The 24,343-nt window shown below is 37.5% G+C and overlaps 1 protein-coding gene across 2 annotated transcripts in view; it reads right to left on the bottom strand.

The window, feature by feature from the left end:
- Positions 1-14,029, bottom strand: part of epha3 (eph receptor A3) — a 75,382-nt gene extending 61,353 nt beyond the window's left edge. For both annotated transcript variants that reach the window (XM_027012614.2, XM_035534815.1), the window contains exons 1-3: positions 13,847-14,029; positions 5,966-6,030; positions 1,098-1,758 (exon numbers count right to left, since the gene is read on the bottom strand). In XM_027012614.2, coding sequence (XP_026868415.2) covers positions 1,098-1,758; positions 5,966-6,030; positions 13,847-13,931 — 811 coding nt within the window. In that variant the 5' untranslated portion in view covers positions 13,932-14,029. The remainder of the gene's footprint in view (positions 1-1,097; positions 1,759-5,965; positions 6,031-13,846) is intronic.
- Positions 14,030-24,343: the final 10,314 nt, after the last annotated feature.

The following is a 24,343-nucleotide window of genomic DNA, read 5'->3' as shown; positions in this document are numbered from 1 at the left end:
CTGCACAGAACACTCATGTTCCTCTCCTGGACAGAACACTCATGTTCCTCTCCTTCTGGACAGAACACTCATGTCCCTCTCCTGGACAGAACACTCATGTCCCTCTCCTTCTGGACAGAACACTCATGTTCCTCTCCTGCACAGAACACTCATGTCCCTCTCCTGCACAGAACACTCATGTCCCTCTCCTGCACAGAACACTCATGTTCCTCTCCTGCACAGAACACTCATGTCCCTCTCCTGGACAGAACACTCATGTCCCTCTCCTTCTGCACAGAACACTCATGTTCCTCTCCTGGACAGAACACTCATGTTCCTCTCCTTCTGGACAGAACACTCATGTCCCTCTCCTGGACAGAACACTCATGTCCCTCTCCTTCTGGACAGAACACTCATGTTCCTCTCCTGGACAGAACACTCATGTCCCTCTCCTGGACAGAACACTCATGTCCCTCTCCTTCTGGACAGAACACTCATGTTCCTCTCCTGGACAGAACACTCATGTCCCTCTCCTTCTGGACAGAACACTCATGTTCCTCTCCTGCACAGAACACTCATGTCCCTCTCCTGGACAGAACAATCATGTCCCTCTCCTTCTGCACAGAACACTCATGTCCCTCTCCTGGACAGAACACTCATGTTCCTCTCCTTCTGGACAGAACACTCATGTCCCTTTCCTGGACAGAACACTCATGTCCCTCTCCTCCTGGACAGAACACTCATGTCCCTCTCCTGGACAGAACACTCTTCCTCTCTTCATAGCATACACACGTTATGGCTGACAGATCTGGGGTGTGTCTGTATCTCTGTGAGTAAAGCAGTTTTGCTCTTTGCATAGCAGACAAAATCAACAGTCCCATGGATTCAGAAACATTAACAGTCAGTTAAGCAACAATACTAGTGTTGGTATTGCAAAATATGAAGAAACAAGCTGAACAAATGAATGGCATTGTTACCAAAGATACTGTTGTCCCATTTGGAACTGGTCCACAGCACTGGCACTAGTACATGACACTGAAAAGATGAAAATAATGGCCCATGAATTGGAAGGCACTGCGAGAGGAAACGAGAGAAAGAAGAGGCGAGAGAGGCTGTACCTTGGCAGGTGACTCCTCGATCCTCATAACCAGTGTTGCACAGACATTTCCCAATAGGCACCAGCCATTCTCCCTCTGTGCTGCAGTACATTTTTGGTGGGTCCTCTTCCTTGGAGTTGTTCACGCAGGAGCCCCTCACCTCTACTAATGACTGAGTGTCCATTGGCACAGTGTCTGGGAACATGGCCAGATTTCTCACTGTGAAAGGGCACTTTTTAAAGTACACCCGCACTGACACCAGAGCTACACAGGCCCCCACATCCTGGAAGGCCAGGTAAAAGCCTTTCTTGGTCATAGGACCCACCTCTCGCACTTCTGTGTTGAGCTTAAGGATGCGATCACCCAGGTCCATTTGAGTGAAACTCTCATCAGCTGCGATGGTGTCTATTTTAGAGAACTGGTGTTCCCGGAACTTACTGCCCTGGTCTTCATCAGTCTCCAGGTAGTGCAAATTGAAAGTCTCTTTGCAGGTCCCCAGCACCAGAGGGATACTGTTGCAGTCTCTCAGAGTGAACTTGAGTTCCACATAGATCTTTTGGGCAGAATTACGAGGGATCCAATTGGTCCTCAGCCAGTTGTTTTGGCTGTACTCCATGACATTGCACACCTGGAAGGTCCTGATAGGAGTGTAGTGCTCGTCCACCCCACTGATCTCCTCCCACTGGGAAAAAGACAGGGAACAGACATGGTCATCAGGGAACACTTCAAAGCCATAGACCACTGAGGTCCATTATAAACTTCAACACAAAGTAAATCACAATGCAATGCATATCACATGAGAGCTGGGCTAATTTATGTCTCAAATACAGTTACATTTAGAATAATGAATCGCTTCAAATCAATATTTTGTCCTTTCTTCTATAATTAATTTGTAACATAATGAATAGCCTCTAACAATGTTGTAAAGTGTGTTTGTATCACAGACTTCATCATGTGAGAGTTGGTGTCCAAAGACATTGTGGTTTAGAATCATGAGGCCTTCAGGTTTAAAATATACAAAGGAGAATAAATGAAGAACTTAGAAGCTGTGTTTCCTATTACAATAATAGAGCACAGCCTGGCTCTCCTTCAGGCTGAAGTTTATGAAAGCCCATGGCGGAGTAAAGCAAGCCTTCTTTAGTAGCCCTAAGCTGTTCATTACCAGACAGAACAAGTGTGCTCTCAGACCGAAGAACTGCTTCATTTCATCTGTGGCTGTACTTAATGAAATGCCCGTTTAAAATGTTTTAAAGACAATTTTACTTCTACATTTGCACAGCTTAGAAGACTTCTTTAGAATTTTATGCATGATATTTTATCATATGTCATGCCATCATCACCATGCAGTAAGGTATATCAAAGATGGATATTGACATTGGTACAGAAGTGCAGTAAAATGTCATCTTGTCAAACCGTTGTCCTTTCACATACGGAAATCTCACATTAAGATGTACTGGAGTTGAGGTTCAAGTTGTGTTAAGATGATATATGTAGATTCTTAAAAACCAGAAATGTTTTCAGTTTCCAGAGTAAGGCTTTGCTGTAGCATAAACTAAACTTTTCAAATGTGACCATTCGGTCAGTGTATCTGTTACAAATACCCATACAACAGTGACACACATTGATTGCCCCTAATTTCTGGCAGTCTTTCAACAATATAGAGTGGTTTATGCATAGAATTACACATATTGCTTAATTAAGGATAACTTTTAATAGGCACCAATTTCCAAGCATGACTCCACTAATTAATTTAATTAATATCAGATCCAGAAGATCTAGATGAAATTCTGGAATAGGGCCCTAAAGCCTTTGTTTAAAACAGTAGCTGCAGCTAGCTGACAAAATTGCATGGTATATCTGCAGATCCTGCAGATTGCAGATATCACCTAGTTGCTATGACCACAGCTGAATGAAATGTTTTTGATATCATGTGCTTCATAGTGGACAACTGTGATGCAAAGTAGAATATATTACTGGAAAATTTAGGTGGTGATTTGTCTAAATTACTTTCATACATTGAGGATTTGTGTGTGTGTGTGTGTGTACGTGTGTGTGCTGCCTGCTTGTGCTAGCCAGCACACTTGATGGCCCAAATGAAACCCAGGTGCTTGGGCTGCAGTGTATTATCATATTGCCCAGAAAGACTGCACTATAACCATAGCTGCCAAAGCAAATGAAATGTCATATAAGATATGTAGATCACACATTTGAGAACATCATATTACAGGACCTGTCTTCTACACTGTATAACATCATCATGGCACAAGCCCAGGCATATAGAAAAATAGTATGGCACTTTAAGCAAAGGCCTAAGCTTGGATGTTTCTTTCAATTGGTACCTGTTCCTACAAGATAAACTCTCAGAGCATCATTACCTCTCCACTTTCCAACTTAGCACTATTTAGGCAGACTAGCAGTCTAGCAAATATTGCTTCACAACTGTAATATCCCTCCAGAGAGGAAAAGCAACGGGGAAATGTGAAAATCGACAGTTGGTTCATTTGGTGGGGATTTAGCCAAACTCCCCTCACGTACACATACAGTGAGGACAGGCCAACTGGTAAATACTTTCACTTAATAGATTCCCTGGCACAGGTGGACATAGCAGAGCAGAGTTTATGTTTCAGAGATATGTACAAAAACCATAATCCTCCTCTAACATTACATCCTCCTCTAGCATTAGTTAGAGAAGACTGACATTTAGGTCTTCCTTCACCTAGCATCACATACTGTACATACATATTTTCTGTACGTACACACATACCAGACAAACGTTTCTCTACAAAAACTAAGGACCAACTAAAGCCCAGTTTTATTGTTTCATAGACTTTTCCTTTATGAAAAAGCCTTTTTGTTTTTGCTTTCTTTATAACCTTTTCTTACGTAACTGAGTGTTTGCTATACTAGGCCATCATGACAACTGTGGCCTGTCAGTCAATGCCTTTCCATCACTGTTTTATGACTGTGGGACCATAAGACGTGAACTACCCATTTCACCCACTACAGACATGTGATGTGCTAATCCCAGTTTATACAACATCTTTTCTCGGCACTTTATACAGCCGGGCACCTTTCACTTTCATGACACTAAAAAAAGAAAAAGAAAAAAATCTGTTATGAGAACAAGATCTTTGAAATGAGTCTGAGTATTACACTGACATTTTTGACTTTCCAGAAATATGGGTATTAGCTGACTGAAAAGCACAATTAGAAAAGTGAGTTTAGAAATGTAATATGAGAATTCATTGAGTTCATTGCCTAATTTGTCTCAATGGATTATAGTGCAGCATACTGGACATGGACTGGTATGGTCCTTCCAGCAAATTATAGAGTTACTTATTATTTGAAACGTTCTATGAAATGGAAAGGAGATACTATTTCTCTGTACACAGAAAGTTCCATGAAACAATTCCTTTTGGTTTTGAAACATGAGCCTCATGAGTTTTTTTTTGTCCACCACTGTATGACAAAAAATTCATAATTTATTCAACAAACATAAATGGGTTAAAACAGAGCTAAAGTCATGCCACCCAAGGATTTAATGACTCCAAACATTAAATGACATTCCAAGTCCCTAATCCGCAATGGATCATCAAGCCATAATCTTCAACCCTATGCTCCCTGGCACAGACAATTTCCAGAGTGGCACCAGACTACTAGAGAGCCTTGCAGGCAGTAAGGCACAGCCTATCACTGGGTAAATGTGGTGCAAAACACAGTTATCTGCTGGCAGAGAATAAAGAAGGACTGATGTAATTTGGAGGGGTCATAATAAACAGCGCTGCATGTTTAAAGAGTCGTCTACACTGATCTGATTTAGATTTACTGTCCTTATTCCAGAAGGTGGCCATACAAGGAACGTCCGAGGGGTTTATCCCTTAATTTGCTTTAACCACTCCGATTTGTGCTTACACCGGCAGAAGGCGGGTGCTCCATCCATCAGTGTCAGTGCCGTGCCGCTACATTATTTGAAAGAATTTTCGAGGGCAAGGCTCTCAGGGGGAACGATTTATTGGGACAAACTAGGGGAAAGCCATGAGTAATTACAAGTAATTCACCTTGAAGACTTGATTTTCTGCATTCTCTTTCACTACTGATGACAATGGGACTCGCAAAATAAATCTGTGTACTTAGATATACAGCAGAAAGCAACTGGAATAGTTCAACTTCCATTCAGCCTGTTTAAACATTCATGACTGTTTAAACCATGCTTGTTTAGATTTAATACCAGTAACCTTAGCAAGAAATAAATGTATATTTTCAGTACTCAAACATTTGGCATGGAACACAGGCATATTTTCTCACTTCTTGTTTTCTCCCTTTTCCTTTATATTTTCTTCACACCCAACATAAGCTCTATAACTGACAGTGCGAACAATTAAGAGAACAAGGGGAACCATCTTTGGCAGCTATATGGAACAAATCACTGGATTACCCTCAAGCAACTGCCCGCAAGTAATTTTAACACTTAATAAAGTTTTTTAAATGGTTTGAGTAGCCCATGAGACCAATTCATAGTATAAGAAATAAACATGGCCATTACTGGACACTATGACCTTGGAACTTTGGAAACAGAATAAAATTAGTCTGGAGACTTGCTAGTCTTTTGTGGTTTTGGGCTGTGTTATTATGTTTGATTATTCTAAATGTTATTTTTGCTCTGCATATTACAATGTGTTTCCTATGATTTTTTGCTATAAACAGGGGTTTTTAAAATATCCTGAACTTTGTGTTTAATCTCCACTGGTTTCTTATGTTCCTAGGTTTGAAGAACAACAACAAAAAAATATTTTTTTAAAATCTAAAATTTAAAAAAATTAGAATTTGACTACTGTATATTTTGTGGGCATCCTGCACTAAAGAGAATAATTTAACACTGTCATACATACCCCATGTGATGGATATGATATCCATCCCAGCTCCCCCTGGCTTGCTTTGGAATCCAACAGGTTAACTGCAGGAAAAGAGAAAGACAAAGAAAAAAGTCAAATGAGCATCTATCCTTGTTAGCCTCAATTACCCTCCCACTCGTCCCTCAGGAGACGAGAATGCTCTGACCAGCAGAGTATTTATTCAGCTGCACTGGTCTCATGGCACCATCAAATTAAACAAACAGTGAAAGCCTCTTCTCTCAGTAGATCAGACCCATCCTGTTGCAGACTCAGGGATAAGAAACGTTACCCCCATCAAGAGGTCATTTCAGCTGCAATCCCTCTACCCTGGTAACAGTATGAGGCTACCAGTGGGTGGTGGTATCTCAAATGACGATATCTACACTATCCTTTTTTGTGTGGGTTTGTGTGTCACTTCACTGATAGGAATCTTTAACAAGGCAAGTAGTGCACAAATGGTTCCCATTATCTCACGAGCATCATCTGAATGAAATCCAATATTTGTTATAATTTTGTAAGCTGTGAAAAGACACTAATCTTTCTATACACTCAGGCTTTGTATATGTAGGTTAATTTGAATGTTCTGAAATAAAGAATTAGTGGCATTATCTGTAGATAGTTGTGTAATAGATGTTTAATATCTGAAGCTCAAGGCTGCAGTTTGTGTTTGTGGGGTCAGTGATTCTGTACTCTGTCAGGTCTTGTTTAATGACGTCCATAAAGGGTTAAACACTAACTAGAACACTATCTATCTACTTTTCTCTCTCTCTCTCTCTCTCTCTCTCTCTCTCTCTCTCTCTCTCTCTATATATATATATATATATATATATATATATATATACATATACACACACACTATACTATACTATACTATATATATATATACATATACACACACACTATACTATACTATATATATATATATATATATATATATATATACATATACACACACACTATACTATACTATACTATATATATATATATACATATACACACACACTATACTATACTATACTATATATATATATATATACATATACACACACACTATACTATACTATATATATATATATATACATATACACACACACTATACTATACTATACTATATATATATATACATATACACACACACTATACTATACTATATATATATATATATATATATACATATACACACACACTATACTATACTATACTATATATATATATACATATACACACACACTATACTATACTATATATATATATATATATATATATACATATACACACACACTATACTATATATATATATACATATACACACACACTATACTATACTATATATATATATATATATATATACATATACACACACACTATACTATACTATACTATATATATATATATATATATACATATACACACACACTATACTATACTATATATATATATATATATATATATATATATATATATATATATATATATATATATATATAAACACGATATACACTGTTCCACAAAAAAAGAAAAGAAAAAAAGAAAAGAAAGGTAAAATTAGGACAAAATGGTGAGTCTATAAATCTTAAAATTGCAGTACTCTATAAAAGATCTGAGTTAGGAAAATATCTGAAAAGACACCTTAATTCTTGTGACAAACTCTTGACATCTCTCCATCTCCTGCTCTCCTTAGCTTGACTGCTGTTTGACTGAGCAAAGCTCTCGCACACACAAAGAGAACAAAGACTGCCATCGATGTACAATAAATGCATAATCACAGCTGACATGTGGAGCACTAAGCCTGGTGCCCATACCCAGGATTAATCGCTATGCTGCTCACTCGAACTGGCCCGTTTGCCAGCAAACATTTAACCCCCCCAATGCCCCCCTCAAAAAACAATAGCACAGAGAATAAGCAAGGGCACTGCCAAGGTCACACATGAAGAAACAGACATTTTAGCAGAGCGGCTCAGTAAAATATGTTTTATTGGGAATCCATTCATTTTATAAGCAAAATCTAACAGTGCATCTAAAAATGTGACATGAAGCATGGCAAGTATTAAAACCAAGAAATCCTGAGTCAGACCTGCATAAAATAACAGAGAGTGGTGCCTCTTTGTCCTGGTGAACACTGGATATCTGGAGTAAAACAAAGATTTGAGAGCCCATTATCAGATTCCAACACAAAACTCCAAAATTGGGGGCTTACCTGAGCTCCAGCCAAACAGCTGGCTGTTCCCAAACAGTAGACCAATTCCTATTAACTGTAATAAAGATATCTGCTTATGTCAGATAATGGCCACTCTATCCAGCTCCATTGGTTCCAATTTACATTTCTCAATGAGGCGAGCCGATGTCTCAAATTGAGCCGACCGGGGGAATTTGAGAACAGAAAATTAGATGGCTATACTGGTGAGGCACATTCTCCAGCTGTAGGAGCAGGAAATCACAGCCAAAGACACCACCCACCCAACCACACACTCAGCAGTGGGGAACAACAGGCAGCTCCTCTAAGTCCAACAGAGCACCGCCTTTGTACGGTAACTCAACTTATTATTAGCAATTCCATTGCTCGTCCATGGGAACAAACAAAACAAGGCAAAACAGGTAAATCAATACAAGAGAGACAATAATCTAAGATCACAACCACAGGCTGCCCATGGGCGTCCGTGGTCCTGCTAAATCATCCCTGCAACAATAACTATTGTTTTCCTTTCATCAGTGCAAAGCACCTTCATGGAACACAGCAGCAGTGAGAAAAAAACAAAGGTTCTATTTCACGAAATATCCAAAGACAGTCCACAGTCCTCTCTCTCCAACACTCACAATATCAATTATGGCTGCTAAGGGCATAACAAGTACACATGTTTAATAGCTTTCTGGAAAAATATTAACATACCATTGTTAAAAAGTCATTGTTAAGTTAATTATGATCTGAATATGCTTAGCAAGAGAGCAATATGGTCTCCGAGGATAAACTCAACTTTTTTGCAGTAACCTTTTTCAGTAACCTTTTTCAGGTAGCTAATTAAATCTGTTTTTGAATTAAGATGGGAATCAGTAGACTCAGTTGGCGCAGCAACCCTGAAGAGCAGCACACAGGGACAAGAGCTGCTAAGGCCTGGTTTAGGCAACACTGTGAGTGTGGAGAACACATGCTGGAGCTGGGGACCATTTTCAGAGGATTTTAGAATGAAGCAGAGAACATTTAATTGGCTTGGACAACAATTCGCAGTGATCTCCCAACATCTAAGCAACATCTAACAACAACAGCCTCTCCAAGATAAGCAATTATATGTGTCCTTCTATACATGCATGTATTAAATGCTGTGTTTCCTTTTCAAATCAAATGTTTCAGTATGTGCGTCAGATACAAAAACATTGAAAACTATACTGTTGCTTTACAACAGACACATGAAAAGTCAATTTTGGATGAGTTTTAAAGTTTAGCTGAACTGTATCTTTTTAAATGTTTAAAAATAAACATGAAAAGTTTAGGAAAATAACACCTTATATAGGTACAACTAAGACATCATCACAGGTCACACCTACATTGGCATGGCTGTAATTAAGTATTAAACTTTCAGGAATGAATAATTCAGCTGTGTCTTGGTGTGTCTGCTGCTCCAGCCAATGCGCAGCTTCTCTCTTGGTCAGCTCCTTACGAGTTCCCGAGAATCCTCCTCCCGCACGCCAGCACTGGCCCAAGCAGACTGCCGGCCCAAATGCACTATGTGTAAGCAACGTTTTGGCACCTCTGAAAGGTACAATTGCTCATGAAACACAGGCCTTCCCAGTGGGGACCTAACGCACCTCCATGTCCCCTGACAGCCAGCGCATGTGTCAGGACTAGCAGTCAGCGCTGGGTATCGGTTTGCACTAGCAACATCCAATATATGTGAATGCATGTATCATATGTGGAAATTAAATTAGTTTGATGCTTTGATTATGGTAAAAATATATAGAATTAAATTATTTGTAGGTTTTTTTTTTTGTTAAGGTACAAGTGATATTTATCTCTTATTTGTCTTAAACAAAGTATCCCATATATGTTTAAAAATGTATGGCCAGAGTATGGACAGTAGGAATTAAAACCTTTTTCCACAGGTTTGGCTAAGTTGAACTTAACTTATATAGTGTTTTTTAAAAGGCAGAAAAATATTTGCTTCTTTAAATAGAAATATGTTTGTGTAGGCAGCCAGCCCAGATTAACGAAAATATAAAAACGAGTTCCTGCTTTTTTTCCTGCCATATGCTGTGTATTATAAAGGAAAATAACAATCTGGCAGGTGAACTACTAATCGTCCTGGAACTATTTATGAAATTTTGCCAGTATTTATACAACCAGTTTTAAACAAGAACTAAACTATTAAACTATTTCAAGTATTTGAACAAAAAAAAAAAAATCACATTTCTAACAGAAAGAAATCAAGCATGTAAAATTACAAAAATGTTGCACATGTAGTACAAATCTTTCAGCAAAAAACTAAAACAGTTATTTCCACTATATACTTCGCCTGATCTCTATGCGCTTTTGCGCACCACACCGCAAAGCAGTCCGGAAATTACATAAACCCAAATCATAAAGCATAAACACATTTCTTCAACTAGTTGGATTAATTCAGACCAGATGATGCAATAAACTCGTATAAATGTATAAAATAAACTGCGCGTGTTTTGGATCTTCCTTTTGAGGTGGAAATTAAATGAAAATATCGAGAAAAATCTTCGATACTTTCATTTATAACAATACTAATAACAACAATAGTAATAGTGATGGTTACAGGTCACAACAGACACTTTTTCTCATGTTTCCTAAGACCACTATTGAGCTATCAAATTATATCAAATCAAATCAAATGCATTTTTATAGCGCTTTTTACAACAGATGTCACAAAGCAAGTTTACTAATGTCCAAGTCCAAGCTCCCAGTGAGCAAGCCAAGGGCGACAGTGGCTATAACCTCTAAACCCAACCAGAATAAAGCGAGGTTGTCTTCGTTTAGGCCTAATGACAAACGGTTAACATCTTTTCCAAGCCGAACTCCATATGCGATGTTTTATCATTAATACAGATACTATAGCCTATAGCTTTATCTTATGCTGCGTTCCAACTACGACTGTATGCTATGATGAACTGTGATGGGTTTCCCAAAAGTACCGTAGCACGGAGATCATAGATAACTGGAGAATGACAGTCGCTCTCTCGTTTAAGATGAGCTTCACCCTACGAACTGTTTGGGAAACGGGGCCCTGTTTTGTATTCCGGTCATACATACCGTACTTCCAGTCACATAGAGAAATTTCAGAGAGAAAAGCTACTGATTATAAAGCTAATTCTATCGTGCTGAGAAACTTGTCACCTTATTCTCGGACAGTGATTTGGCACTTTATTTGAGAACCGCTGAGATTCTAACTGACCTTAGAAAAAAACTAAAATGTCTACTCTAAGCACAAAAACGTTCAATAATTCCAAGATCTAATCTTTAAAAAGATTATCATTGGCAGTTCGTTAGTTGAAAGTTAACAGGAGTCAGAAACAACCGCTACAATAACTGTATAATGTAATTAAGTACACAAGGTTTCCATCTTTCTATCTATCTATCTATCTATCTATCTATCTATCTATCTATCTGTCTATCTATCTATCTATCTATCTATCTATCTATCTATCTATCTATCTATCTATATATATATATATATATATATATATATAAGTAAATTACTTATAAGTATATAAATAAATGTTTTTTTTATTTTTTATTTTTTACATTTTTTCCCAACTTTTAAATTAATTAAGAGACTGAAAAGCTGAGGAATGGGACTTTCCTCCAACTTACATTAATGAATGTGCATATGGCTCTATACTGACACTCACTGGTGAGATTTTCGTTCTTGACGTGCACAAACTACAGAGTATAATCTCACAACTAAAACAGTTTAAAACTTCAAATATAACTTGACAGGAGAAAATTATTTTTTCTCATTGGATCACTGCTGGGCATCTGGGTGAAGACTATGTGAATTAAGCTTAAACAGAATCGACAGACGAAAGAAAGAAAGATTCAGAAAGTCGTTCATATGAGCAGGTATTTGTAGTCTAACCTACTGTGCTTTTATGGTAAGTCTCACTTGTCAGTACAGCAAAGGTCTGTTTTAGCCTCCGACATTATAAACTAGGCCATAAGCTCAGGCTATAACCGAGAGCATGTGCACCAACTGAAATTTAGAAATTCGGTAACAAAACACCAGAGGCAATTGAAATGACAAAACTCAGTTCTGGAAGTGTTGTAAACATTAAGTGATATTACCCTTAAAACGATTTACTGGAAACACTATAATTACCAAAGTAAAAATTTGAACTGATCACATTTTCTACAGGAGACGAAAAAATATATACTAAAATAACGTATACATTTGGCGGTGGACTAACAAGATACAACTTTATAAACATCTTTTAGTATTTGTTACTTCGTAGGTAATTAACTTTTTCTAGTCTTTTATATTAGACTCAGTCTTTATGTTCGGTCGATGACTTTAAAGAACAATCATATTAGTCTAATCTCAGTTTTGCGTGAAGAAGAAACAATCAATGGCAAAAAAAATCTCTAACGTTTGTTTCACATTACTTGTTTATTTGCGGTTGTATGGTATTGCCAACCAGCTTCGTTTACTGTAACCTACTAGTGGATTATGTAGGCCATGAGTAATTAATAGAAATAACGTCTCAACTATGGCGTAAATATTGTTTAATTATGTAAACAGTTGCTGAAGTGAAATCATTTGTGACCATTTCAAAGTATTTTTAAGTAAATGCTGTGATCAACAGTTTCCCCGTTGAGATGAGATGCACATACAAGCTGCATACTGTGCCAACGCAAAGATCTTATCCTAAACCTTTACCCTTTTATTGCTTATACTCAGGACAAACATGCACATGTACGCCGTCCACTTGAGCCTTTATTTTTACTTTAATGTACTAGTCATAAAAGTCAAATAATTGGTGCTGCAATAAGCAAATGGCATTCTAGCCCAAGCTAAGGCCGCAAAGTGTAAAGCATGCTAAGTCATAATGTTTATGGTTGGTTTCATTTGTTTCATATATTTACATATATATAGACGACAGTATTACCAACTTTATTTAAACCGATACATAATTTGTGAAGTGACAACTTCATGAAGCGAAAGAATGAGGCGATCTGCTTTGAACGAGCGTAAGCTATGCCTTTGTCCAATCAACTAAACTGCTTTTTTTTTGGTTGGTTGAAACCCATGATAAATTCAATTTGTTTCACTAAACATATATAAGGCATAAAACGAGTTTGAAATAGACAGTTTATGAATTACTCATTTGGCTAACATTGCGCGATCACATACTTATCGATCGGTGCAATGTATATGTCATCATTAAATGAATGAATTAAAACCAAAGACAATTGTCTATCTACAGAAAAATAGCGGTAGCGCACAGACACCATACGTCCTCATGAGTGGTCGGAATTCATTTATTTTCATGTGCTGTTCAAGTCCCCTAAGTTAACACAGCCTCCTGCGAAATGAATGGCATTCGTTATTCGATACGTCAACCCAGATAAACCCAGTTTGGCTCCAGAACCGACGACAACTCGAGAATACTGCTTCACAGTCAACTCCGAACTAAAGTACACCATGAAATTCACATATTTTTCTAAGTTAAAATTTCTGGAGGACGAACACCGAACTGTTTGCAGTCAAATGTTCCATGTAGCTTAATCAGATGTGTCAGGACGACTTTAAGGAAAAACCGTCAGTCCCGTTAGTCCCGTTAGTCTCCGTCGCAGGATAGCCTACGCTGGGATGAAGCGTACACTTATATCCCACCCCAGGTCTCTCATGGCAAACGTCGTCTTACCTTCATTGGAAGGATAAATGCTGAGTTCGGCGCGGAAAATAAGGGTGAAGACGAAAAGATAAAGCATTGGGGTCTTGCAATCCATGATGGCAATTCAGAGGACAACGCGAGGCGCATAACTCCATGAAGCACGCCACTGATGTGAGGGCTCCCGTGCCGACACAAGTTACCATTCTCGGCTCAGGGCTGATGTCAAGTTTGACACCGGAGACGAGGAGGAGTCTCTCGCTCCCTCGTTCGCTCTTGCAGTCTCTTTTTCCGCTGGGTCCTACGTGCCAGACCACGAGTCTTAGAGTTATCAGAAGAATTCAGATATTGTGCACAAGGAACGTAAAGACGAGAGCACGTTGCAACACATTCCATAAGTTTAGTCCCTTTCTCCTCCTTATAAAGACGAAAATACATAAAACCTTGTAAATATATTCTTATGTGCTATTTTGAACTTGAGTTTTAGCTATTACTAGGGGCCTGTACATCGTCTGCATGTCCATCTCTGGTCTTGAAGGACTATAAGTCCAGCGGTTTGACTATTTCCCTCCTCAAGCATGTGATTCACCTAATCAGTTAAGTACTAAGTTTAGTAGCGGTGTTAGTGCAGGAAAATCACCAATGCTGCACTCTGGGCTTGTACACCCATCTATTCGAGGAATATTTAAATGACAACGGACCCTGCTCCCATATTGACTGACTAAATTAGTACTTATTGTAGGATATTGTTTATTACACTGATGTTGTTTAACAAACTCTAGCACTTATTGTTTATTGCACTCATCATTGTTTAAGATAGACATGTATTTGTACTTCTAGGCATCAGCAGTGATCTCCTGTATTCTACAGTATTCTAGTTCATTGGTATATTGGACTCTAACCTACTGTACTGTACTAGGATGTATTCTATGAGTAAATGACAAAGCACTTTTGTAAGTAGCTCTGGATAAGAGCGTCTGCTAAATGCCGTAAATGTAAATGTACACCCCCAGAATAAATCTAGTAATTTGCCAGTAACCACAGGTTTAAATAGTCATTGCAATGTTTTTTTTGTTTGCTTGTTTTGTTTGTTTGTTTGACTGGACAAAACCTAAAAAAAACAAGGCCATGAGTGCATTAATAATATCAGTGGTATACCAGTGACAGTGGTATATCAGTGCAATACCAATACCTACAGGATGGCTATGATGTCAAATGTGCGTTTCATACATTTCTAAGGAACTGATTGGTGGAAAATACACTTTCTAGCCTGTGAGAGGAACTTCATTTAGAGAGGTCCTGCTTTGGAAATAGCACCATGCAAAACCATCACAAAGAGATCAGTAGAGCACTGCATTGTCATAGTATAATTGTGACAATTTATCCATACTAAACAAACATAATGTCTGATTTTTATTCTAAATATCACTAAGCCAAGCAAATTTAACCTTATCTTGAAATGAATAAAACAACAACAAATCCATTGCATTTTTATTTGTATTGTGAATATGACTGTGTTTTGAGAATGACCTAGCTATCAAAGTTTAGCTTACTTCAGTAAAAACAATACACAGAAAATAATTCTGTACTTAATTTCCATTACCAGATTATTTTTATTTTTAATAGATTCTGCAATCATTTATATATGATATGGAACCAAAATTAAAATAGTGAGCCAGATATTTTATGGTTATACTTAGATTTTTAAATTAACATCCTAATATAAAACATATAATTTTTCTTTTCTTACATTGCACATTGTACCTTAATTGTATTTTATATGATAAAAAAATAATAAATGTATTTTACATAAACAATGTCAAACATTGTAACAATCTACATAAATCAAAAATATCATGCTACTCTTATACTGTTATTATCTATTCCAAAGCAATTTGAGCTTTTAGCTATCCATTTAGACTATGAAAAGGGTTAACATTTGACTGTTGTTGGCTGTTATAGACCACATTCATAAGGATGCTTTATCCTCCCTTTCATGAATTTAAGTGAATTGCTTCTTAAGGAGGTCATTTTGACGAGTGGTTTAACTTGGGACCAGCTGACCTCCTTTAAAATATACTGTAACTCATAAAATTTATCACAAACTGTTAATGTTCCCACTTGGCCAAATGAACAAAACTCAAGCAAATATATGTTGATTGATCTTATATTAACAAAATTAAACTCATAGATTTACTGATTTTAGAATTTTTCCTAGTGACCATTGTGTAGTAGCAGCAGTTAGAAATTGCTTACAGAATTTTAATACTTAGGGTTTTTATGTTACTGGGGAAATTATTTTGAATTCCTAAAGCTGATACTGCATCAATATATTTTCAGTCTGTTTTTGGACACTGAACAAGCATGCCTGATTAGGGATTTTAGAGTGAAGGTATAGATAATCCTTGGATTTCAGATACATTTATTCATGAAAGAAATATTGCCTGGGAATGAAAGAAAATCTGAACTGACAACTGTCTTTGAGAAATAGGTGGACTACCCTTCGTTGCAAAGTGAAATCTAAATTTTATTTTGGTGAAACAAGAAGAAACTGAAATAATTCCAATAAATTTTGGAAAACTATCAAGTCATTGTCCTGTATCCAGTAATCTTGTTATCTCCCAGACAGAAATTGTGTTTTAATGAGCCCTTTATATTATTAAAACAATTAGTTTTACCACTTTTTACCATATTATTGTTGATCAACTTATATTTTAAATTGCAGAATGTGGTACCAAAGGCCTGGAACTCTGTTGTAATTTTGCCATTGCTGAAAGGAGCTCCATCTCATTTAGTTAATTATTGTCCAATCTCAAAACTGTTAGCCTATTAATACAATAATGTTGTTAGTCTGCTCATGCATGTAAAATAATTAGGATAAAGATGTATTAAACAATGTTGTTAAGAAAATGTTTTGCCATTAAATTACAGATACTGGTAGTACAGTATATGTTTCTTATACTGAGTTTGTGTGTTATTTAATATACGTCTGTGTATGTGTGTGTGTGTGTGTGGGGGGGGGGTGTTGTCCATGGTCCATTTGCCCATGTGGTCACTGCATACAAGATAGTGATGAGCTAGAATATTTGTGATAATGGTCTCAGAAGCTGCCAAGAAGAAAATCTGGTTGGGATCCAGTGCCTGAATAACTTGGGCAGTGAGTCTTGTCGGCAAACCTGGGCAGGAGCCCAGATAGCCTGCAGGGACATTCCACCACAGACTTACTTCTGCATGCACAGGATCAGCCAGTCTTTTCACATTACATTCTTCCCCCCCAAAGTGCTAGCATCATAGAGCATGATCCCAAATTGAACAATCTGTCCAACAAGTAAACCTGGCTTTAGTAAAGAAATGCTAAACAAGGAGAAAAAAACATCAGACATGGGAATTTAAAAAGTAAGCAATATTGCTTCTCTTGATGGAATTGAGGATTTGTCTGGAATCTTACTTTCCTTCAAACTGCCATGTGTGGTTCTTATTATAGCATGAAAATAAGATGCAATAATGTTTGCTGATTCCGTCAAGCAATAAGAATGTAACAAGCCTTGCAAAATTCAGATCTGCTCTCATGATTCAGTGCATGACTGATTGATAACTACCTAATAAGATAAGACTGTCATTAATTTTGCATAATGCATACAAGCACCCATTCTGTTGTAACAGCGTTTCTTTAATTTAAGCTTGAACTTAAACTAGTTTTTGAAGTAAAGACTCTACAGCATGCTGCTGTATAATGGTGAGGAAGGCTTCCTTTCCATCTTGTGTTTCAGTACATTCACAGTTTTGTAGTGCCACATCAAGTGTGAAGATGCCAGTCTTGTTTGCCAACCTGTCACCATCTGCTCTTGGTGTATGCCAATCAGAGTTGTGAATGGCACCTCTGTCTCACCAGCCAACATAACAGTTGCATTGCAGTTATTCTGCTGTAATTCTTTTTACAGACCATGCCTATTTCCTCATTAACAAAGAATGATTTTCCTCATTATTGAATTGATACATTATTTTACATGATAGATTAGTATTCACATACAATAGAGGATGTGCTATTCACAAAAGCAGAGAAAGCACAGTCTCCCCTGTACTTTAATTACAACTGAAGAATATTCAAAAGTAGTTTACTTGTAGACTTAAGAGGCCTCAAGGTAGAATGAGGATGGATGAGGTCTGAAATATAATAAGGTATAAAAGTCTATTAGCATAGCCATGATCTGCTGAAAAACCTTAGATTGTAAAGTTTACATTTTTGCTGGTAATCAGTGGATAAAGTTCTACGCAGGGAATAAAAACATCAACATCAAATATAACACAAAGATGTATATATAAGTGTGTAAATCACAAGATAAAAGACATAGTTCATTCATTATGTCTTTGATACAGTCAGAGGGGCGAAACACAATGACCTCATTGCTCTCATTTACCTGTAGGAAGTTTGTTGCGTTTAATGTCCTTGAGGCATTCAAGAATCAATATTACAGAAATATTGGGCCCAGAATGGACCCTTGCTGTACTCCACAAGTGTTTGATGCAGTACAAAAAAGAAAATAATCCCATTTCTAATTGAAAGGTTACCATCTTTTAAATAGGAGGGCTACCACTTCAAAAATAATGCACTAAATTCTAACACTATAGATGTAATGACCAGCTGTTAATAAAATTAATACTGATTAATAACAGTAGCAAGGCAGCACTTCTAACAATATCAGAACAACTGAGTTCCAAGAATTAACAGACCACAGCAAGTCACTGTACATGTACAGTATTGAAGTGCGTCCTGAAGACTGCCTGAAATTTCTCTAGAATAGTTCTCATGTACTTTTAATAAAAATGGAATTATGGAAATGGGTTTGAAATGACTAGGGACTGTAGGGTCAAGGTCTTTTTGTTCAGAGTTTGGACCTTTGCACATGAACAGCGGCACTGATAAAGCGCCTATTTATGATGGACAACAAACTTCACACTAGAGATTTTTTCGTGATCAAGTCCACTTGTCCTGCAAGTTCAGTACATTTGGCCAGGCATGAAATCTATTTTCAAGTCTTGGGGCAGTCCAGAGCACCAACATCTGGTTGTTTTGAAAATCTTTGGTCTGGGGATTGCTTCTATTAGGCTCTGGTGCTGTCTGCTGTAGGTGTGGAAGCTATCTGCTCCCCATGGCACATGTGGGTCTGTGTGATTGGCTCATTTTGTAACATGACTGCTTTGTGTTACTTCCTTTTTCAAGTTTCATGATTGTGAGAAAAGGAATGCAGTGTAATTCATATAGACTATCCATGTAATGGTCCCATGCTAGCACCATTATGCATTGGTAAAAGTCTAAAAAACCACACTTCTATAGGATTGGAGCAAGATTACTTAGAGAATTGCAAAAAATGCATACTTTTGCTGACCTGCATGGCTAAAAACATTCTTCTTCTCCAGCAATAATAAGCCCTTCCCTGAAATGAGCCCAGAATTGGTCCTGGGTGCGGACTTTTCAAAACACCCTAAGATCAAGAGTATCTAATGGAGTTTTCACACTTAAATACTTGAGTCCGCACCCTGGACCATTTCCAGGCTTGTTTGGGAGAGGGGCATTATAACACTTGTTCCAAATATTTGAGTCCACGCCCAGGACCAATTCTGGGCTCATTTAGGGAAGGGGCTCATTATTGCTGGTTTGCTTTCAGAATTCTATCTGAACCATGGATTGATAGAGCAATTTCATGTGTCATTTTTCTGGCACAAGTTTGCAAAATGTTAGCCACTACATTTGTCTCTTTAGAGCTTTTTACTATTTCCTTGGATAGAAACACTCAAGTGGTGAAAACCACCACTTTATTTGGATGCATGACATGCAGCAGTCTTAAGGAAATGTGGTTTAAATACTAGAGTAGATATATACTGATGCATGTGATCCATGAGATTGGTTATCTGCACCACTCCCTGGCTTGAGAACAGCTTTCACATTTGACCAAACATACTGAACTCGCAGATCACACGGTCCAAAGTCTGGAACGAACCTCTAGTGTGAAAATGCCCTTACATCTGAATTGTAAACATATCGCACAATTCCATACATCACTTTTCTGGTGCAGGTTTGCAAAATGTTAGGCAATAGGTTTGTCTGTTTACAATTCTTTTATACCTTGGATAGAAACAGTGAAGTGGCGAACAACACCCTTTTTTGGATATATGGCATTTCACTAAACAGTAATACATGCTAACAAAGAGAAAGTATTTAGACAACAAGTCAGCAGAAACATGCGTTTTTCAATTTGCTCCCAGTAAACAAGCTCAGTTCTTTGTACCACTCATGGGCTTTAAACAGTTCACACTTGACCAAGCTCATGGTGTACCTGTACCATATGGAAAAAGCAAAATAAAGCTCACATTCAAAATGCTGTTTTGCTTCCCTAATACATTTTTTCCCACAGCAGAGCTCGACCAATCGGCCTTTGGGCCATGCTGTTCATACGTGAAGCCCTCCTGGGTCTGGGGGGGAAAAAACATAAAAAACCCTCTCTCGTGGAAATGCCCTCGCTTGCTTTACTGAACCATACTAGCAGATATTTTAATGTAATCAAATTTGACAAATTTGAACACACTCTATCGTTGTCTTATGAAGATGTGGGGGGAAAATATCCAGGAAAGAAGTGCTCTATATATAATATACTTACTAGTCTAAATCTGAACAAGATTGTAATTTCACACTTTCTGTTATACTGAATATCAGCATGGCTGTGATTATCTTTGGCTAATCTTACAACAGAATCACTGTTATACTGATACTCAGTACAGCATGCTCTCCAGTGTAATGTTGCTTTTATACAACACTTCTACAGGTGCCATTTATTAGTTAGCAGTAATAATGACAACCGATTAGGATTTGTTTGTTTATTTAATCATTTGTTTGGCTTCACCAACATAAATAGTTCAGCAACTGAAATGTTGCGAAGCAGCACATTTTCCTGTTCTCTTGCTTGCTGTGTCATGTAGATTCATTTCCATGGACCAGCTACTGTGTATCATGGACATTTATCTGTATTTTCCCATTTATTATGTAACCCGTAAAATAAGCATTTGTTGACAGTCGCTTAAGTGCTATGTGTGATTCTGATGAGTTAACATCTCTTTATTATTATTATTATTATTATTTTTATTATTATTAATAATAAATACTTGAGTTAAAATACAAAAGTAGTTGCTAACAAATGTTCTTAAGTATCAAAAGTAAAAATGTATTTATTTTGGTAAACAATTTCTATTAAGGAACTCTCCTTAAATAAAGCTGTTCATCAAACATTAGCTGCAGAAATTAAAAACAAAACAAAACACTACTTTGATCTTCCTTCTGCATAGGGTTTCATACTCCATGCTGACAGATATTATTAATCTACAGCTCAGTATTTCTGCACATTGAAATATCACTAAAACATTTAACCATAGAGGCACACAGTATATTTGTTGCACTGAGATCTGCCTCTTTAATTTACACAATGTTACATACACTACTGAGCACATTTTAAAGTGTAAAATATATCATAAGAGATTAGTGAAATGAGCCCTATGGAAGCACCAGTATCATCATATATCGTACGCATCATATGACAACTCTGTAGCACTTTTCCTAGCAGGCCATTGAAGTGTGGAGTTTAAGCCTCTGTTCACTAAGCACACCAATGGTGCCTAGATTGTAAAGCCAGAGGGTGCTTACATAAGCCTGATTCTATGAAACCCTGCAGTACATTTCCTGTCATTATAATGCTGTGAGTGTATAGCCTGCATTTTACAAGCCGCTTTTCTGGACAGCTTCTGTTCAGAGTCAAAGAATTATCCCTTATCAATTCATTAATCACACACCTTAATTATAGCAGAGTTACTGTCAAACGACTGCAATGACACAGGAAAAGTGATATAAACCAGTCTGTCTAGGTTTCAATTATGCATTACTAAATAAGAATGATTATTCTTTTGGCAATTCTGGTTAATAAACTACATTCCAAGCTCAATGTGTCTATAGGATGGATGTCACGGTATGGCCCCTCCCCCAAACATCTACCTGTGTCTGTGTGCGGGTTTGTGTGTGTGTGTGTGTGTGTGTGTGTGTGTGTGTGTGTGTGTGTGTGTGTGTGTGTGTGTGTGTGTGTGTGTGTGGCCACGCCCCCATGTGTTTCACACCTGCTCCTCGTTGTGATGTTAATGTGAGAGTATATAAGTCCTTTGTGTAAACATTAGTATTGTCAGTGTTTGATTCCCCAATGGTCTTAGAGCTACATTGTCTACGTTGTCTAAGTTAAAAGAAACGTCCGCCCTCTTTGACTCTGTAAAATGTATTTTCATTTCAAATAAAAAAGCCAAGCCACTTTGGAAGCAAATTATTAAGAAAACAGAACCCTCTGGAGCAATTACCTGTGTCTGCTCCTCATTTACAGCTGAGTGTAATTGCAAACATAATTATGGTTATAAGCTTGCCATGACAAGAGACTCATATGGTTTTCCTGACTGAAGGATACTAGACTTTTAAAGTCAAAATAGCAGTTTTGCATCTAATTGTAATTATATACAGAATATGATGTCAAATATCCTGTGCCAAACCATTAGAGTTTTACCCAGGACCCAGCTCACTCATATCAAAAGATACCACAACCTCACAAGCTCTCCACAGTGGTCATCGGGTACTGAATTAAGCTTTTGGCACCTCCAGAAGGCTCAATAGTGAGGTCTGATATCCCAGACCTACACCCTCTAAGCTCACTTTTAAACCAACCATAGACGGCTGGGGTTTAAAGTGGTGGGGTTTAAAGAAAAAAGACCAATCACATGCCAACACACACATGCAACTACACTACTGTCAACTTTTACTGTCAACTTTGCGGTCTATATATTTTTGATATATCTTTTTATATAACTTTTTAACATAGATTTTTAATAGCAAAGCATAGCCAAATTACTTATAATCTTCGGTGGAAAGCTTGTCTCACATTAATATATGCTTTATAATTTTCAAGATCAACTACTCACTGAACATATCAGCATTTTCAGTCAATAATGAATAACTAAACAACAAACTAACTAAATAAATTATATTCTTCCCTCCCACTTGGTCAACTAAAGTGATTTGCTGACTAAAAAATACTTGTCTGCTGTAATCTTATCACCTAATAATAAGAAGCTGACAGGCGAAACCCACAATTATAGGCTGTCTCGTTAATGGCCTTTCCATTTATCAAGGGTGACTCCCAGTTGAGTGCAACATTGTACTCGAGCACTGTTTGAGCTCAGGAGACACCCAAGACTTGTACTTCTGACAGCAAAGCTCAGCACTTTAGCTTTTTTTCCTTTTCCGCAAGAAACCTCAAAGTTTTCCCTAAATTTAGCTGGACATGCTCTGTTCACTCAGAGGCAGGGGAAAGAAAAGCCCTAGAAAACCTACAAAATAGAGTTAATTACAACAGGGCAGCATTTGCATATTCAAGGGGACCTCAGCAAAAGATGTGGGTTTTAGGCAATAATTAAATGAATACAGCATAATTGCAGCTGTCTTGTTCTGTTCCTTCAGCTGGGCTGGGATACACAGGAGGTGTTTCGCAATGACATCCCTGCCGCTTCCTGCCTGTACAGTCACTTGGTTTGTTAATAAGGATGGTCATCTCAGACTTGCCCTCTGCCTCCAACTATATCTCATCCTATCACAGCATTCCAGGTCAACTCACCATGTAGGAACATCCTACAGACACTGACACTCCTCTGTAATGTTTATTATGTTTCACTGCTCAGAAGCAAAGCATTGCTCTCTTCAGTTTTTTGATAGGGCAGAGATTACCAGTATTTATCTTTATTACAACATTAGCTAACTGGCACCTCAGCACAAGCCATGAGAGTGTACTGCTTTGATAGCTAGTGAATGCAACACATATACAGCTGCAAGTTGACTTTTGTTCTCTTGTGGTATATATAGGATAATTACATAAAATCATTTAAAAAGTATTACTATTTATCAGAGTATGCAAGTACTTTTCCATTTAAGATTGCATTTAAAATAAACATGTTATTTGCAGTGTTTTCAAAGCATTGTGCATTGTGCAAAGGTCAGTCTAAAAATGATGATGGTAAAGTACAGCAGACAGTCAAAAACAGATATCAACATATTTCCTGCATCAGTAGCAAACTGATAGCAAAAGTAGTAGTGTGAGTACCAAACTGTGCCTGAAAATTAGTTTGGACATTTTACATGTTAGGTTTAGGGTTAGGGACCGTATGCTCATTCTGGATTCTAGCCAACTTGTATTCTGCAAAGATACTATATTCATGACAATTTTATTGTGGAACTTAGTGGAATACAATTAAGTGAAAATGTACTGCATCTACAATAGAAAAAGCTTGACTGGCAGTAAGCCAATCATGTCACACCACTCTGGTTACTGCATTTTTGAGAGGAAAATCAAGTTATATTGAGACATTTTGGACATAAGGATTGACCTTAGTGGTACAGTTTGTTTAGCTGATACATCTGGAAAAGGGCCACAAGGCTCTCTCTGACTCGAAAAGAGG

This window comes from Electrophorus electricus, chromosome 2, assembly GCF_013358815.1.
Source record: "Electrophorus electricus isolate fEleEle1 chromosome 2, fEleEle1.pri, whole genome shotgun sequence".
Taxonomy (NCBI): Eukaryota; Metazoa; Chordata; class Actinopteri; order Gymnotiformes; family Gymnotidae; genus Electrophorus; species Electrophorus electricus.
This window is presented reverse-complemented; position numbering and strand designations above follow the sequence as displayed.